Source organism: Monodon monoceros, unplaced genomic scaffold, assembly GCF_005190385.1.
Source record: "Monodon monoceros isolate NGI ecotype Baffin Bay Population unplaced genomic scaffold, NGI_Narwhal_1 Super_Scaffold_2, whole genome shotgun sequence".
NCBI classification, from domain to species: Eukaryota; Metazoa; Chordata; class Mammalia; order Artiodactyla; family Monodontidae; genus Monodon; species Monodon monoceros.
In genome coordinates this window covers 19,377,830-19,396,176 of record NW_021703776.1, presented here as the reverse complement: position 1 = coordinate 19,396,176, position 18,347 = coordinate 19,377,830, and the positions used below count along the sequence as shown (strand labels likewise).

General features: G+C 41.8%; 1 protein-coding gene across 4 annotated transcripts in view; it reads right to left on the bottom strand.

The window, feature by feature from the left end:
* SLC26A5 (solute carrier family 26 member 5) overlaps positions 1-18,347 on the bottom strand; it is a 47,998-nt gene that overhangs the window by 14,535 nt on the left and 15,116 nt on the right. For 3 of the 4 annotated variants that reach the window (XR_003795238.1, XR_003795239.1, XM_029233635.1), the window contains exons 2-8: positions 15,724-15,928; positions 13,627-13,766; positions 9,949-10,059; positions 8,691-8,857; positions 7,978-8,142; positions 5,885-6,037; positions 3,128-3,210 (exon numbers count right to left, since the gene is read on the bottom strand). Coding sequence is in view for 2 of the 4 variants with exons in the window: in XM_029233635.1 (XP_029089468.1) it covers positions 3,128-3,210; positions 5,885-6,037; positions 7,978-8,142; positions 8,691-8,857; positions 9,949-10,059; positions 13,627-13,766; positions 15,724-15,875 (971 nt within the window). In the remaining 2 variants the exon portion in view is untranslated. Of the gene's footprint in view, positions 1-3,127; positions 3,211-5,884; positions 6,038-7,977; positions 8,143-8,690; positions 8,858-9,948; positions 10,060-13,626; positions 13,767-15,723; positions 15,929-18,347 lie in introns of those variants that run through there. The other variant, XM_029233634.1, reaches the window with a different exon arrangement.

Genomic DNA, 18,347 nt, shown 5'->3' with positions numbered 1-18,347 from the left:
TGTGTGTGTGTGTGTGTGTGTGTGTGTGTGTGTGTGTGTGTGTGTGTAAGTGTGGTAGTTTGTTTCCAAATACAACCACCACCAATTCCTCGCATACTTCTGTGTGCTGCTCCCCTATCTAGATGTGGTCTGTTTCCCCTCTGGTTGAATCTGGGCTGGCCTTGTGATTTGCTTTGGCCAACAGAATGTGGTGGGAGTGATGTTGCATGAGTGCTGTAAGCAGCCTGGCAGCTTCTGCTTTTCTGTCCTGTTGCCCTGAGCTGACACCTAAAGAACCTGGCTACACTGCTGGAGACCCGTATGGAGAGAAGATGCCAGCCAGCCCTCAGCTGTTCCAGCCACTGCAGCTGAGCTGTCAGACATGTGAGCGAGGCCTTCTTGGATCCTCCAGCCCTGGTCACCCCTTCAGAGTCTGCAGCTGCCTGAGAGACCCCAAGGGAGACAACCACTCAGCTGAGCCCCACCTACACTGACAAACTGCAAGCAGATAAACGGACATTGTTATAAGCCACTGTTCTTCAGCAGTGAGACTCACAGATCACTGAAGCCCCATGACTGTATACAGATAGGAAGTCAGGGAGGCATTATTGATTGCCTGCCTGGTTTTGGGCAAAGTTCCAGAAAGATAAGGTTTCTGGGAAGCCAAGTTTCAAAAAGGTAAAATGTTCTTAGTTTTTAAAAAAATGTTTAGCTCTCCTAGAGCCTGCGTGCCACAACTACTGAAGCCCGTGCTCCGCAACAAGAGAAGCCACTGCAACGAGTAGCCTGTGCACTGCAGTGCAGAAGTAGCCCCCGCTCGCCGCAACTAGAGAAAGCCTGTGTGCAGCAACGAAGACCCAACACAGCCAAAAATAATTAAATTAAATAAATAAATTTATTAACAAAAAAAAGTTTAGCTCTCATACGTAGAGGGAAAGCAACATATTTGGGTATAATGCAATAGGGAAAGGAAGGTATTAGGTAGGAATGATGGTGGCATGTGAATTTTTAAAAGGAGAAATCTAAGCGTGAAAATTCACATGTAGATTATTTGTGATTAGTTATTGAATAGGGTTATCTACTGGATCCAAAGACACATGTTTATCACAGGACGAATTATGTTAGTGAGCCAGGTGTGAGGTAATGGAAAGATCACACAACTGGGTATCAGAAGATTGAGTTCTGGGTCCAGGCTGGGACATACCAAACTTCACTCACGTCTCTCAAATGTCACCTTCCTTGATACCCTACCTAAAAGAGCAACCCCAGCCCCTCCTATCTCTTACCTGGCTTCCCTTGTCTTCATAGCATGTCTCACTATTGATGTATTGTCTATCTCTCCTAGTAGAATATAAGTTCCATGAGACCAAAGGCTTTTATGCTTGCATGTTCACTTTTGTTTTTAACTGCTGTGTCCCTAGCACATAATAGGCACTCAATAAACATATGCTGAATAAATAGGAATAAATGAACTTTCTTCTCTGCTAAATGAAGATAACATATATCAACAGTGTAATTGTGAGCATCAACTGACATGGTGGGTATAAAAGTACTCAAAAAATTATAAGTGCAAATAGAAAAACAAGGGTTATCACTGTGTTACACCTTTACATTGAATCATAAGTAACACGTTTATGACAGCAGTTCGCTGAAGTTGAATGCAGGCTTCTGAACTTTGGCTTAAAAAGCAACTCCTGCTGCCTGTGCTTCCCTGGAGATTCTTAGGTGGTTCCAGGGGCAAGGCCTGATGGAATATACCAGGTCCTGTCAATGTCCAGCATCTGGGCAAATGTCTAACTCTTCTTTTGGAAAGAGAGAACAGAGTGGCAAGAAAGAGACAGTACCAGGAACAGAAAGACAGAGACACGCAGAGCGGTACAGAGACAGCCAGAGTATCAGAGAGGGACAGAGTGAGATCAGGAGGGGCTCGCAGTCACTCTCACTCCTTCAAATATAAAAATAATAGTAAAATTTTTAAAATGTACAATTAGGTACAAGAAAAACAGATGAAGCAAAGAAGTAATATATGATTTAAAACTAGAAACCTGATTGAAATAATGAGCCACAGAACTTTCAATTAACATGTCTTGAACGTGCACTGTGCATGCCAAATGCTACACTGGCTGCTTTAGACACATTTTCTCCTGTAACTCTCACAACTGCTCTTGAGATAGTCATCAATTACCATGCTTACCTAGCAGGGGAGGAAACTGAGGCTTTGAGAGGATAAGTGACTTGCCCAAGGTCACAAAGCTACTAAGTGGCAGGCTAGATTTAGGCCGTTTTGCTTTTAGCTCCAAAGCTACCCAGGAAGAGATCTAAAAAACCGATAAATGCTAAATAGGAAACAGAACAAAACGAAAACCCACATACCATTTGTTGGTAGGACTGTAAAATGGTGCAACCACTTTCAAAAACATTATGGAGGTTCCTCAAAAAGTTAAAGCAGACTACCATATCATCCAGCAGTCCCACGTCTATGTATATATCCAAAAGAACTGAAAGCAGGGTCTTGAGGAGACACTTGCACACCCATGCTCATAGCAGGATTATTCACAATAGCTAAGAGGTGGAAGCAACCCAAATGTCCACCAACAGATGAATGCATAGACAAAATGTGGTATATACATAAGGTGGAATTTTATTCTGCTTTAAAGAGGAGGGAAATCCTGTCACACGCTACAACATGGATGAACGTTGGTATTATGCTAAATGAAATAAGCCAGTCACAGAGAAGGCAAGAGTACTAGAGTACTAGAGTACTCGGATTCATAGAGAGAGAAAGTAGGGGATGGAGGGAAAGGAGAATGGAGAGTTATTGTTTAACGGTATAGTTTCAGATTTGCAAGATGAAAAAGTTCTGGAGATCTGTTTCACAACAATGTGAATATGCTTAACACTACTGGACTGTACACTTATGAATGGTTAAAATGGTTAAGTTTTATGTTATTTTTTTCTTAACCACAATAAGCCACCCCCCACACACACACAGCCAAAAAAACCAAACTCAACCCCCCGCAAACCCTCAGCTATTTGATATGTAGGAAAAAAAAAAGATTGTTCATTGCAATACTAAAGCAGGAGTTAGAAGCAATAATAGATCCCTTGATTATTCAAGTCACACGGTTACTTGAAACTATTTTCCTACCCCAGAGGAAGTGTCCCAACGACATCCACATTGTACGATTCATGCAGGCTAAACCCAGCTGAAATGCCAGTTCCCATAACCACCTGAAACAGACACAAAACCAAACGTACCTTTAGAAATGAACATTCAAACACCACAAAAATAAGCTTCAAAGAACTTGTTAGCCAAGCCAAATCTATTCTCACTTTCTCGGTTTTTTAAAAAAAGAATTATAGTTAGCTTCCAGCAATTCTAACTTCTCCTAATGACCCTTCTCCACAAAATTAAAATGGACTCTACAGTCTCCTTGTGGCCTGGAATTCTTTTCTCTTTACTTTGTTCTGTTCCATCCTGAGGCATTTGGCTAGTTGGCTACAAACAAAGAAACCATAAAACCTTTCAGGAGTTGGCTTTGCCTTTGGGGCAGGTAAAATGAGGCTCTGGCCAAGGTGGCACAAATAAAGGACATGAAATATGTATTGTGAGGGTGGTACAGTGACAGTGTATCATTATAACATGTAGGTTTGGATCTATTGCACAATCTTCCTATGGACTCTTGTTTCCAGGACAGCAGCACCAAGGTGGTTAGAGGCCTCCACCAGCACCCCATGGCTATCTTCTCCCACGTCTGTTGCCAAGTCAGGGTCAGGGCGAAACCGCCCATCACGGAGTGTCCTTGTACATAAGGTTGCCTGGATTGTCGGGGCACAGATTCAGTCTGTGTGTAAAGTACGAGCCTTAGTGAGCTACAAGAAGAGAAAAATAACAGAAGGAGAGACAGCAACTTTCTTCATCCCAAAGAACCACTGCTTGTAGAACTTTCTGAGTGGGTTATCCAGGAGCGAAGGCATAGGGCTGGCCAGGGAAGGGAGCCAGACCCCCACCAAAGGGGGCTGCTGCAGGGAACCAAGAAGAAGGTAAGCTCATTATCAGACACAGCAGCCCGAGAGACCAAGGGCGTGGCTGCTTCCGGCCGCTATGATGAAATGCCCCTTCTTTGTTGGTTGCAATGTCTGTCACCCTTAATTACATCCGTTGTGCATCGCAAACTGGGGGAGTGCCCAGAAAATTCAAATCCACAGGATACACATGGCTCAAGTTCCTGGAGCATCAACTTTATGCAGTGATAAATAAATTGAAACCAAAGCTTTCCTACCAACACAAACAGATGCATTGTGAAACAGAACGCAGAACCCCAAACAATTTTATGATAAGAAAGGAACCGTATGTTTAAAGAGAGTCATGAAGATTCTGTCCCAAGTTTTCCAGTATAGCTTCCCTCTCCCTTGCTCTGAGGAGCATACAGGTAAGAAGTTAAAAAAAAACCCAAAAAACAGGTTCAACCACAATTATAATGATAGAATTCTGGAGAACCATTGCCCTCGAAAACATGAAGGAACCTTTAAAGGGAATCTGGAAAGTGGACAAAACTAGGATCCCAAGCCAGGAAAGTCAGTCTTCATCATTTACTTCATGATTAGGGCTTGCCTTTCTCCACTGCCATGCGAAGGAGCTGAGAACCTCTTGCTGTTCTCCAAGAGGGAACAGGAACTCTGGGCCCAACCCCAATGAGAGAACAGGTCTTAAAACAGTGAGAGACAGTCCAATTCGGGTATAGACAAGATGAAAGCAAGGAAAAGGGTCAAAGGGCCTGGCTTCTTTGTGAGCTATACGAGCCAGTGGTTTTTGTGGCTGGAACTTTTAGCTAGCTCTGGATCAGACACCTATACTTTTTATTTCTTCTCCTTGTGGCTCCCAAACTATACACCAGACGCAAGAGGGAAGAGATATGGGAACATATGTATATGTATAACTGATTCACTTTGTTATAAAGCAGAAACTAACACACCATTGTAAAGCAATTATACTCCAATAAAGATGTTAAAAAAACAAAAAAAAAAACCATACACCAAAGTGCTCCAGGCTCCCAAGGAGAACTCACCAGGACACTGTGGGACATGACTTTCAAGGAAAACAGTGACACGTGTCAGACACCATGCAAACTTCTAGTTTGAGGTAGTTCACAGTTTCGATATTAGTTCCTACTACATTCCTTTCAGTCACACCACATGTTTGCAAAGCTGGGCATTCAGTGGTCACTGTGATAAAAAAGCAGGTACCATGCAAAAATCAAAGTGAACAGGAAATGATGGTAGTGGTGTCCATCTGATTCCCAGGTTTGAGGGATTGTGAAGTGCCCACCAGCCGCCACACGCATTCGTTAATAAATTACTGTGGTGATTTAAGAATGTCATAAAATATATTTTATGTGCATTATTTTTACAAACAGTTCTTAAGTTGTTAGACATAAATACGTATGAAGTTGTTTGGACCTTACTACTTAGTAAATGGAACTATTACTTAGGCATTTCTTTTGGCCTAGGAGTGCCAGGAACCAAGAAAGTTTGGGAACCTTTGTCATTTGCTCTTTTCAGAATGGAAACAGCTTACTTTTCTCAGGTTATTAAAGTTTATATGTTCATTATAAAACAATTAGACAATAAAAACTTTGAAAAAGAAAAATCTCCATAATTTCACTCAAAGATAATTTACATTCACATTTTTATGGACAGACTTCAGCTATATTTTAAAAATCATCCATGACTCTACGTTAATGCTTTTCTTTTTCTGTCAGTGTATTTGTAAAAGTTCCCCTTGACAAATTCCAACCTTCTCTTGGCAGAAGTGAGAGGAAAGAGGTCAAGTCTCCTCCTCCCGGGTCCACTTCTAAACCCCGCACAGAAATAGGTAGGCGTATGCTGCTGGAAGCTGACTTACCGCAAAGAACTCTAAGGGGATGGGCGCTGGCAATTTCTCTTTAAATCTCTCATTAAACTCCTTGCCACCCAGCAGCAAACCAAAGACCATCAGCCCAACGCCTAGGGAACACACGTTGAGGTTTTTAACATTCTGCAACACAGCAACTGTACTCTGTAACACAGTGAACACTGGATGTTACATCAAGCAAGAGCCCCTGAATAGACAGAGACAGTCTAGTGCTCTAATTCACACCAGCCATCCCATTAGCGGACATCTCTAGCTAAAGGTTCTCAGGCTGAAGTCTCTCTCTCTGCAGCTTTCACCAATTAGGAGTCATTTTTACCCAGTCATACAACTTGGTAGTTGTAATCCTTACCTGACAATCTTATATTACAGTGTTCTTTGCTACGCTAACATCTCAACGTAGGATTGTAAAATTCAGAAAAGTAGCCCTGAAGCTGAGTCCTGAGCATTAGGAAAGGACTAGGGGTAATATCAGCAAAAAAAATCCATAGGTAAATACATACGAAAGCTTTTAGGAGCTGAAAGAGGGAGAGAAATCACTGTTAGCAGATGAAAGACGAATCAGGTGAGCTTTGAAGGGAAGAGAGTGGCTGAAGCTTGGAAAGAAGCCCAGGAAAGTTAGAGAAGAAAGCCACTTAATTTTCTCCTAAGGCTGCAGTCTCGGCACCCCAAATGCAGTCAGTACTTATCTGGACCCTGGAAAAGTAGGTTACCACCGAGCCCAGGCTGCACACTTTTCCTATCAATGCCTAGGAGCATTCTCTAGTATGCTTGTCTGTTCTATTTCCTTTGTGACAAGGCATTTTGAGAAATCTCAGAGTAAGAAGCATGTTACCAGCTATTATGGGAAATGAATAATTTAGTTATTTAGGGAATGCTCCCACAGTTGGACTCCATTCTAATCAATGAAGGACTCAATTTAACTGTTACTTCCTCAAAGCAACTTTCCTAGACCGCTAATCTAAAGCTCTCTCTATTCAACTTTCAGAGCAGCCTGATTTTTTCTTCATAGCACTTAACACAATTTGTACTTAATTACATATTTCTGTGATTAGCAGTTTACTATTTGTCTTCCCATTGGACCGTAAACTCACTGCTCTGCCTAACACAGTGTCTGAAACATCAATACCTCCAAAGGCTATAGATCTCTCATTCCAAGGATAGCTTTAGCAGCATCTCAGTTCTGGTATGTAGCACTTACACTGTCATTTGGTTTTAATAATTTTCATAACTTCCTCTTTACCCATGGGTTATTTAAAAATATGTTTTTGGTTTCCAAATGTATGGGGGTTTTAAAGCTATATTTAGTTATTGATTGCTAATCTACTGCACCATGTGAAACAACACTGCAGTTTTAGAATTTGTGATCAGTTTTACGTGACCACTCTCAACGTGATCAGTTATTACCATTGTTACCTACGTGCTTGCAAATAATTTATATTTTCTCTGAGTTGGGTAGAGGGATCTATGTCTATTTTATTAGATTAAACTGGTTAATTGTGATAGTTACACAATAGATCCTTTACAGACTTATTTTTTTGCCTGCTTGAGTAAGCAGTTTTTGAGAGAGATCTATTATCCCATAATGCCTTTAAATTATTTGTTAGTTCCCAAAGATAATCTAATTTGTCTTAAGAAAAAAGCTGTTTCTTTAGCTAACTAGAGTCAAGGTGAAATAACCAAATAAAGACCTAACCAGGGACTTCCCTGGTGGTCCAGTGGTTAAGACTCCGTGCTCCCAATGCAGGGGGCCCGGGTTGGATCCCTGGTCAAGGAACTAGATCCTGCATGCCGCAACTAAGACCCAGCACAGCCGAATAAATAAATAAATATTTAAAAAAGACCTAACCAAAAAATTCCTTGTGAGGTAGATAGTATCATATATTAAAGAAATGAGACTTTAAGGTTTAATTTTCCTTGTAGTGCTCTTCTCAGAAAAGCCTTAGAATAACTAAATCTTCTCCACTTTATTGAAATTCTTGGAAATAAGAAAAGTGAGCCTTGAAGGTAAAAGAGATACAGAAGAGAAGGGGGAAAAATAAAGAAGGGAAAACAAGTACCAGTAAGTCGGGAAGTTGCTTACTTACATACACCACTGAAAAGATCCCACTGTACCGCTTTGTTTTAACTCCAAACAGGTATTTTAACATGGAGGTGAAGACATGCACAGCTGCCGCAGTGGTAAACCCACGGACCAGGGGCTCCGTGAGATATATGGCCACAAATCCAAACCTACAGACACCTAGGCAAAACTATTTTTTTTTTTTTAATGACAAAGAAACAAATAAATCACATGATAGGTCAGGAAGTTAAAACCAACAGAAAACATTAAAAATTTCTTTCTGGACCATTTTCTAACACTACAAACTTGCACCTGCAGCAAGTAAGTAGCTAATAAAATCAATCACTGGTTATGCATAAAACAAAGGAAGGTTTGGAAGGGCCTGGAGCCCCACGGAGCAATGGGCACCCCCGTACTCTCTCTGTCCCTCAGAAGTGGGGGTAGGCTTAGTCATGTCACTTCCTGCCCCTTCCAGGCCCTCTTCCCATTACTAACCCATCCTGCTTCAAACTAGTCTTGCTTTTGGAATCTCTAAAGTATCCAACTGAAGCTAGCTAGTTCCTATTCAGTATCAATTTAAGTAAGGCATGCAGTGGGACCGGCGTTCCTGAGCTATGAACCCTGAGCTCTGGAGTTTTGCTGGCTGACCCTATCCACCATGTAGACCAGCCAAGTGTGCTCAACAGATATTTATTAAATGAGCAAATGAGAGCCCATTTCCACATCTGTGAGTCTTACCTGAATGATTCCTGTAAGTAAGGTCACAGACATGGCGACTTTCACTCTCAAAGCATCTCTTGCCTCCGTACTGTTGGTTGCGTTTACTCCTCCTGGAATGACTATATCATCTGGTACTAATCGAACAGCCACGCCGCCTATCATCAGGCTAATAACTGCAAATGGACCTGAAATAAGGAAGCATTAATCAGGGAAATTATGTTCAGTGTGTCTGATGTGGTTGTTTCCAGTACCCCAGGAGACACAGGTGAGGTCAATAAATCCTCCTTGAAATAACACTGCACTGTGACAAAATCTTCCATCCCACACACTCTTCTAGAACCCTGACATTTCCCCATGAAGAGGTGGCCTAATTCCTCTCTCCTTGAATCTGGGTGGACTCGTGACGTGCTAGTAATCAAAAGAATGCAGCAGAAGTGATACTGCGTGACTGCTGAGGCCAGGTAACAACAGGTGATGCGGCTTCCCCCTGAGAGCTGTACTGCTCGCTCGTGCTGCAGCCCTACAGGCAAGAAAGCCCCAGTCAGGACCACATGGAGAAAGGGTGAGGGCGGGAGGTAAGAAGAGAGGGAGGGGGAGTCCAGCCTTCCTGTAGCTGCTCTGGCTCTAGCTCCCACCTGACTCTTAACTGCTTGAGAGACGCTGAGCCTAAACTGCCCAGATGAGCCCTTCCCAAATCCTGACCCACAGGAACTGTGAGAGATAATCAAATGGTGGTTGTTTTTAGCTGCTAAACTTGGGGGGGTGGGGTATGTGTTACCCAGCAACGGACAGCTGAGACCTTGGGTGTGTTGGCTGGTGGCAGCCTCAGGCAGCATCAACACTATTATGAAATCCATATAAATCTGATCCTAAATACACTAAAGAGAAACCAAGTACAATTCAGTGCCTAAAATAAGATGAAAATGCATTATATGCATAGTAATTAGGAACTTGCAGTATCACTAATAAAACAGAGGAAAAAAAAGAGATGCAGGCAAATTGTATTATGAACTCAAGCACTTATTTCACAGATTTCAACAATTGCTCTTTTTACACAAGAAAATTGTCTTTTTCTATTATGCCCAGATTATGAGAAAGCTGTTAGTTCTAGAAATCTTGAGGGGGAGTGTATTCTTTAAAAGCACCTACTGGGTATACAGTAACAAAAGTTGTTACTAAGCAGATGTCCTAATAACAAACATGCTGTTTCTTTGGCACACTGCAAAGCTTGGAAATCCAAAAGGAAAGGTACTAAAATATCAACTGTAAGGTTTACCTATGGATATGTGTCTGGAGGTTCCAAAAAAACAATACATGATAACAGGGTAAAATGAAGAGTACAGGCCAAACACCGGAGGCACAGCTGCCAACATTGCAAAGGCTAAACCTGTGGGATAAAAAACCAAACAGAAACGGGGAGCTCATTAGAAAACAGAGGGCTATGTGTGTTTTTCTCTTGGTTCTTTATCTATGATGAACAAGTGAAAATCATGTTAATTTAAGCAGATGTGTTTTAACATACCCACCCTTCCATCCCACTCTTACATGGAATCCTATATTTGTGTTCAGAGAGTCCAGGCTGAGACAGTTTTCCTTGTCATCTCCTCTTTGCCAGGGGTGGATTTTTTTCTGCTTTATTCTTTCCCAAATTACATAACGGCAGAAAGTCTTACTTGACTGGTGCAGTTGTAATCTGGTGTTGATGCCCAAATGCCAGCTGTTTCTCCAATGGGGTGTTTTCAGGGTTCTCTGGAGACCCGTTTTCAGTGAGGAACTCCCACTGTACTATTCCCTGGCCGATGTAATGCCGCCCCCACCGACCTAGGCCCCTTACAGGTTCCAGTTCTTACACCTCCTCCAGGTTCTTTCTGCTGGCAGCTGCTCATCCTGTAGGCAGACTTCTGGGCAGGTGCCTTTCAAATGAGCCAAGCCAGGTTACCTCCCAGGGTGCCCAGTTATCTGATGCTTTACCCCAGTAAACTGTGCAAGTGTAGGCCATGCCCACAGGAGGGGTCCTCTTCATTTTGCTGTCATAGGCAGTTCACACCCTTTCACCTGTAGATTTATTTTTTTTGCAAGAATTAGGCAATAGTGCCCACAAACTCCAGGGGACACATGTCCAGTGCTCCAAGTGATTCTCTTGCAGTCCTTCCTTCCTTCCTTAACTTTAGGTGGAGGGGAAATGCATAGGGCTTTTTTCACCTTTCTCTCAAAAATTCTCATTCCAAATCTAGTATCAGTCTTCTTGTCCCCTTACATCCTGTTGGAGTGATGCACTAAGGAGAGAGCATGTGTGTCATTCACTCATCGTTTTGCATGGATGGCCTGGAATCCCTCTTTAGAGCGTGTAAGCAATAAACACCCTTTGTTCTCAGCTTTGGGGCCTCACCAAGTGTCTGGAATAACTAGAAAGTTCATGTAATGCATTGTCATATTGTGGATAAGAACATTTTAGCAAAAGAAGAGTTGGGAAAGCATCCCTATTTCATATGTAACAATATGGTAAGTTTAATGTTGCATTTAAAAATATTTTTTATTTCTAGCAAAGAAATGCACGTCCATAGTATAAAAAGCCAAGCAGTACTAGGTAGGCTGGGAGGAAAAGCCAGCACTCTTCTGCCTTACTCTAGGTTCCACTCCCCAGAAGCACTCACTTCTAACTCTTTCAGCTGTTTTTCTACCATTTATCTCCATTTTTCTAAATCAGCAGTTCCTACATGAGAGGATTCTGCCCAACCCCAGGGGATATCTGGCCATGTCTGGAGACATTTTTTATTACCAAGCCTGGGAGTGGGGCTGCTGCTGCATCTAGTGGGTAGAAGCCAGGGATGCTGCTACCCACCCTGCAATGCACAGGATGGCCCCCCACCACCAGTGTACATGGTACAGGCTGAGAAACCCGTTCTACATAACCTGTTCACATTGTTACTTCTTGGTTTATCGTTGTAGATATAAACTGTTGACCTTCTGTAATGCCTATTTTTTCAGATTCCTCTAGGTTATGATTTCATGGTTATGTGACTTTTGTTTCCTTTCTAGAAAGTTTTGGGATCTTCTATTTATTCCTGGTATTCTGATACCATTTTACAATGGTGTGTCTTGTTTTAAGTTAATTTTTCATGAATTCTGATGGGTACCTGATGATTGCTCTCAGTCTGAAAACTCATGTATTTCAATTCTGAGAATATTCTTTGTCACTATAGCTCTTTTCTCTGGGTACAGGTGACCATCTGCCTTGTGCTGTAAGTTCTTGCAGGCTCTTTGGAGCTGAACAGGGCAAGGAAGAGCCTTTGTGAGCTCACAGTTCAATGGGTAGATGTTTACATAATGTCTACAGGTCCAAAAAAAGCTGTGGAATGGCACTTCAGTGAAAACCCAACTAGGCTAAATTCTGAGGATTTCTTTGACGTATTCATTTACATGCGTTCACTACAGCCATTTCCTGTGGCTCTGTCAGTCCAACTTGACTGAATGTCGGTCTAGCTCCTATTTCTCACTCCAGATGCCCAGCCTCTGTCTGCTCCTCCCCCTGCCCTCACCTCTGCCTTTAAATACATCCCTTTCTCTATCCTTGGGGTGTTGGTGCCAAAATTGTTGTGGAGAATGGTCCTAAACCTGATTTAAGGCTTTTGTTTAACAGATTTAATAGATTCGATAACTCAGTCACTTGGAAAATTAAAAACTCAGCTAACTGATCACTGGGAAAAATATATATATATATTTTTTACAAATCGATTGTTCAGCAATTAGTTTTTGGGCAACTGGAGAAGGGAACAGATTTTCTGCCAGCTTACCTAGAGGCTGTTCAAGCCATTATCACCTTTTGACCACATTGAGTCACTGTCACCTCTAATTGTTCTCCCTACATTCATCCTGGTGACTTCTCGCCAGCCAAGTCCATTCCCCACACGACAGTCTCAGTGATCTCTTACCAGAAATACCCAACTGAAAAAAGCACGCTGACAGCTTTCACCGCGCTCAGAACGAAATCCAAAGGGGCCCGTCAAGGCTGTGCACACCTGCCACTGCTTGCCTTGCCAGGCTCCAGCCCCTCACTCCCCACACTCCTAGCACCCTGCCTCTCTCATAATTCTTCAAACACCCAATTCTCTTCCTGCTAAATGCCTTCACACATGCTATCACTTCTTCCTGAAGTGCACTTCTTCTCATTCTTTACCTCCCTGCTACTCGTCCTTCAGGTCTCACTTCAATCTCATCTTCTTAAAGGGGTTTTTGTGACTTACCTACTTAAATTAGGTCCCCCTAGTATCACCATGTCAGAGTGCCCTGTATCTTCCTTCACAGTGTTTACCATCATTTGCAATTAAAAACTGATGCGTGCTGTTATGTGCTTCATGTTTCTTTCCCTGATTGGATAGTTAGTTCCATGAAGATGGGGACGGCCAGGCAGATACTTGATAAATGTGTGTGAATAGATGAATAATCAATGAGTGTTTTCTTAAATTCTTATATCACATATAAAATCACACAAAGGCACAAGAATTCAGTATATCATGGTCCCTTGTAGTAAGAATATGGACTTATAAGTCAAGAACCTGAACAAGGACAACCCCTGAAAGAAACACAGCATTGTAAATCAACTATACTTCAATAAAATTTAAAAAACAACAACAAAAAAGGACAACCTCAACAACATGCTCATGGAGTGACTGATTAACTTGGCGAGAGAAAGGCAATGCCCAGCCAGCTCCTACATGTACTGGTCTGTAAAACAGTATTACCACATTCTACAACTAATATCTCCGGGGCTTTTAAAAGGTTATTTAAAAGGGTTATTTCTGGAGAATTCCTTTAAACAGGTGAAGGTTACTAGAGCTATAATGATAAAAACTATGAATTTCCAATCACGATGAAATTAAACAGAAAAATGGTCAAGCAACTGTTTGAGGAGATGGTAGCGAAGGACAGAAAGAAAGAAATATATTCTACTGACCTTGAGGAAGCTGCAGCACACCTGTGCTTATGCCTGAGACTATGTCACCCAACACATACTCCTTGAATCTGTATGCAGGCAACCACTTGGTTATGGGGAGGAACATGTAAATGATATTTCGTATTTTCTTAGGGGTACATCTGGAGGACAAAGAAATAGATAAAATGAGGACCATTTCTGTAGAATTCACACCAAGGCATTTTCCCTTCCTCATATCCTGGAGCAGTAAGGAAGAATTCAAAACTGGTGCCGAGGATGACTCTTCTACTCTGCAGAGGTCAGAGACAAGAAGACCTGCTTATTATTATTTTTTAAAAATAGGAACATCTGGGCTTCCCTGGTGGCGCAGTGGTTGTGAGTCTGCCTGCCGATGCAGGGGATGCAGGTTCGTGCCCCGGTCCGGGAAGATCCCACATGCTGCGGAGCGGCTGGGCCCGTGAGCCATGGCCGCTAAGCCTGTGCGTCCAGAGCCTGTGCTCCACAACGGGAGAGGCCATAACAGTGAGAGGCCCGCGTAACGCACAAAAAAAAAAAAAAAAAAAAGGAACATCTGAATTGTCTCCACTCTAATGCTCTACAACTGACCATGAAAAAAAAATTAGCTTCAAAATAGTTGAGATATCCCAGAAGCTATTATTTCAACAGGTGAAACCCTTAATGTGCTTCCTGTGTTGGTGTAAAGTGAAGTAGGGGAATTATTTACTGATTGAGTTAACTCTTGGATGTGGAACCAATGACCAGCATCTACCCACTTAGTTTTCCCTTTCCTTATAAAATGAAGGAAATTTTCACAGGTATTATGAGCTTTATGAATATGTCTCTGATTAGGTAAACTCAAAACACCATTTGTCACGGGAGCACTGTAGCTAAGTCTATGTCTGGTTATCTTGGTTAGGTGAACACCATGCTGAAAAAACCAAGGCTTTGCATTTAATCCCCGGATGGTTAAATTAACTTTGATACACAGACTATATTCTGGACCTCAGCCAGTCCTTTTGCCAGTCTATGCCTATAATCAAAGACATCAGTGAGTAAGAGTATGGACAGATGAGTTCCATCACCACTATGACAGCCTCAAGTCCTCCTGGTGTTGAGGAAGCAACTTATTCCATTTAAAAGGATAATGTATTACTGCAGCATGCATGGTATTTTATACAGTGCCTTTAGTGGTTAAGAGTATCTGGTAATTAGACGCAGGAAGATACGGGAAGCAAAATGTCAGGCAACTATGGCAAGAGCACTGAATTTGAGTGAAACAAACCAGATTTCATAGCAGTCTCCTGGTTTAGAAAATTGAGATATTAACAGCTGCATTTATATAGTGCTTGCCATGTGCCTTGCGCTTTGCATATATTAATAGGTTTTAACCCCAGGAACTCGATGATGTAAGCCCTAATTACTATTCCCATTTTACAAAGCAGGAAACTCAAGTGCACAGCTGGTGGGCGGCTGGGACTGGGATCAAAACTCAGACAGTCTGACTCCAGTGCACATACCTTCAACCTCTCGTGATGTCACACCTAGAGCACAGGGTCACTGTGAAGCTTATATGAAGCTGTGGTCTCAAGGGTTCAGGAGGCAGCAATCAGATGGTTTGCAAAATCAGGTGTGCAATCAGGTACACATGTCAGGCACACATGTATTACATAGCCATGTTGCTGGCCTGGGAATGGTAAGTGTCCTAAGACACTGAGTGTCCTTGATAGCTTAGGTTGGGGACTTAAATGCATAGATTCAGGGTGTTGCCACATGGAGTAGAAGTCAAGTGGGAAAAAGAGGGGTTGGAACATTCCTGAGAGACAAATGGAAGAGGTGGATATTATGTAGGTGGGAGGAGAATTGGAAAGTGGGTTGTTTATATAAACCTTTATACAGACATAAAGCATAGAAGGAATTTAATAAATATGGTGAAATATGTAATGAAGCTTGTGTTCCATCAAATATCTACCACTGAATGAACTGTGTGGACAGCTCTGCAAATCACGAGTGCTCACCATTTGTTTTTTCCTCCACATTGCCAGATTCTCTTTATACATTTGACCTTGCTTCTCTCATAAGTGAATGACAGATTAAAGGAAATAAGTTGAAACAACATACGTGAATGCCTGTTTCAGCTTATCCCCAATGGATTCCGAAATCTTGTCCTTCTTGTGCAGTCTTTCCTGGAGGACCGGATGACTAAAGATAGGTCTTTCCACATAGTACCGCTGGGTTGCTGCAAGGATTTCACTTTCTTCAACATGATCCATAGTACTCTGAAATTATTCATCAATAGCAGGAGACGAGCATTTCCTGAGTTTCACTAAGGGAGAAAATAAAAACTCTGTCAGATGCCAAAATCCTACTGATGACCGTTTCGATGCATCTCTTCTTGGCGGTATTATTGCAAGTTTTTCTGAGGACCTCTTCATCTTTGGACACCCAGAGCATCTAACCTAGTGATCTGGACAGAGTAGGCACTAATAAATGAAAGGAAAGCAAAGTCAGTAAAAAACATGTTGTCTCTCCCAGGGCAACGAGCGGGTAGTGTGCATACTTTAAACAAAGGATCGTGCTAACTTCAGTGGCTAAATACTGCAGCAAGTTGAATCCAAGTCAATATTAAGGGAACAGGGAATCAGGCTGACTCTAACCATTTACACATCAAAGAAAAAGAAAAAGGAGCAAGATCAGTGCTTAAATTGACCCTAAGTTTCTTGAAGGTACATTAGCCTCCTTTCCAATTCTGTATTCACATTTGGTTACTCCTTAAATTAGTCTATGGTTCAGAGCTGAGGCTTATGTCTCCACAAGAGCTACAAGTTGAAAACATCAGTGCAATGTTATAATCATTTTAAAGTTTACTGTGTTGTCATGTGTAAGGCTATTAGGATGACTGATATATCTATATTTATATCTATCTATCTACCTACCTACCTATCTACATAATGAATACTACTCATATGAGTAAAAGAAATGATTAAGGAATAAAAACCCAGTATGTTTCTGCACATGGGAATGTGTACAAGGATGTTAATTGCAGCTTTATGACAGTGAAAAGTTGGAAAAAACCCGAATGTCTACCTATATGCAATAAAACATAAATTTTTGTATAGTCATAAATTGAACGCTATGCAGTAATTTTTAAAAAATGAACTAAATCTGTATGTCATCATCAATAAATCTCAAAAACTTAATTTTCAATAAAAATGCAAGGCACAGGTGGGTACTTCAAGGATGCAATTATTTAAACAAAGTTTAAAAACCTTACCAAGCAATAATGTAGGTTGTTTGTGTACACACATATATGTAGTAAATGTATAAAAGCATGCATGTCAATGACAAACACTAAGATCAGGATGTTGTTACCTCTGGAGAGAAGGGGAACGAGACTCAGAAGAGATAGGGAGCTTCAACTAACTGAATCTGCAATGTTCACTTTGTAAAAAAAGAACTGGCACAAAAAGAGCAAAATGTTAAGATTTGACTAAGTCATGTGGTAAGTACACTGGTGTTTAATACACGACTCTGTCTGTAAATTTGAATGATATATTTTATTTTTATTATTTATTTATTTATTTTTGCAGTACGCGGGCCTCACTGTTGTGGCCTCTCCCGCTGCAGAGCACAGGCTCCGGACACGCAGGCCCAGTGGCCATGGCTCACGGGCCCAGCTGCTCCACGGCATGAGGGATCTTCCCGGACCGGGGCACGAACCCATGTCCCCTGCGTCGGCAGGCAGACTCTCAACCAGTGCGCCACCAGGGAAGCCCTGAATGATATATTTTATAATAAAAATTAAGCGCACAACAACAACTAAAGCCATCAGTCCTAACTGAAGGAAGTTAAGGGCAGAGGAGTTGGGGGTTAGCGTGGGTTAATGGTTAGGTGCCTGTGTGGTGACTGAGTGAAGGCAGGGGATTATTGATGCTGGTCAATCCAATTCCCTTATGGTGAAATCTTAACATTCAAATTGAAATTACGTTCATGTTTTCAACCAGGAAACATCACGCAAAATAAATACCTAAGTCTAAGGAGGCTGAAAATTAAAAACTCTAGAATAAAAGGGAATTCTAGCAGCAAATGCAACTAAGTATCAGGACGGATGATATGAAAAGATAAGCCTGGAGAAAGAGGATTCTGCAGTAGAATCTGACAAAGTAAGATTGTACATCTTTTGTTTTACAGTTAGCAAGGCTGGTTGGCTTTTCATCTAACTTTTTCTTTATTATTCCAGGAACTCATCATAATATCCAAAAATGACTGGGCTGAGGTATGCGGGTGGGGTCTGAAACACAGCAACACCACCACTCTGCCTTCCCCCTGCCCCCAGCTCCTCCAGAACATCATGCAACAGCATCATAGAACCATATGCAATTCAGGCAACCTCCCATGCTGCTTTAAGCCTCTGTGCCCATGCCCAGAGTTCCATTCACTCTGACAAGAAATTGTTTCTTTCCCCTCACTCTCCTTCCACTTTCTCCTCACCCTAATCACTGTATCTTTCAAAAGCCAGGTTTTGTCCTTTGCTTTCCTGAGTCCCCTCTCACCTGTAATCCCCCGTGATGTCGGTCTATACTCGCTGCTTCGTATAATTTTCTGTTTCTTCCCACTGTATAATTATTGGTCTCCTCTTCTAGATTGCAAATTCCTTGAGGCAATACCATACCCTGAATTCCCAGGACCCAGTTCAGTCCTTGTCTTACTGATGAATGTACAGTCTTTGGACTGGTGCATCATGT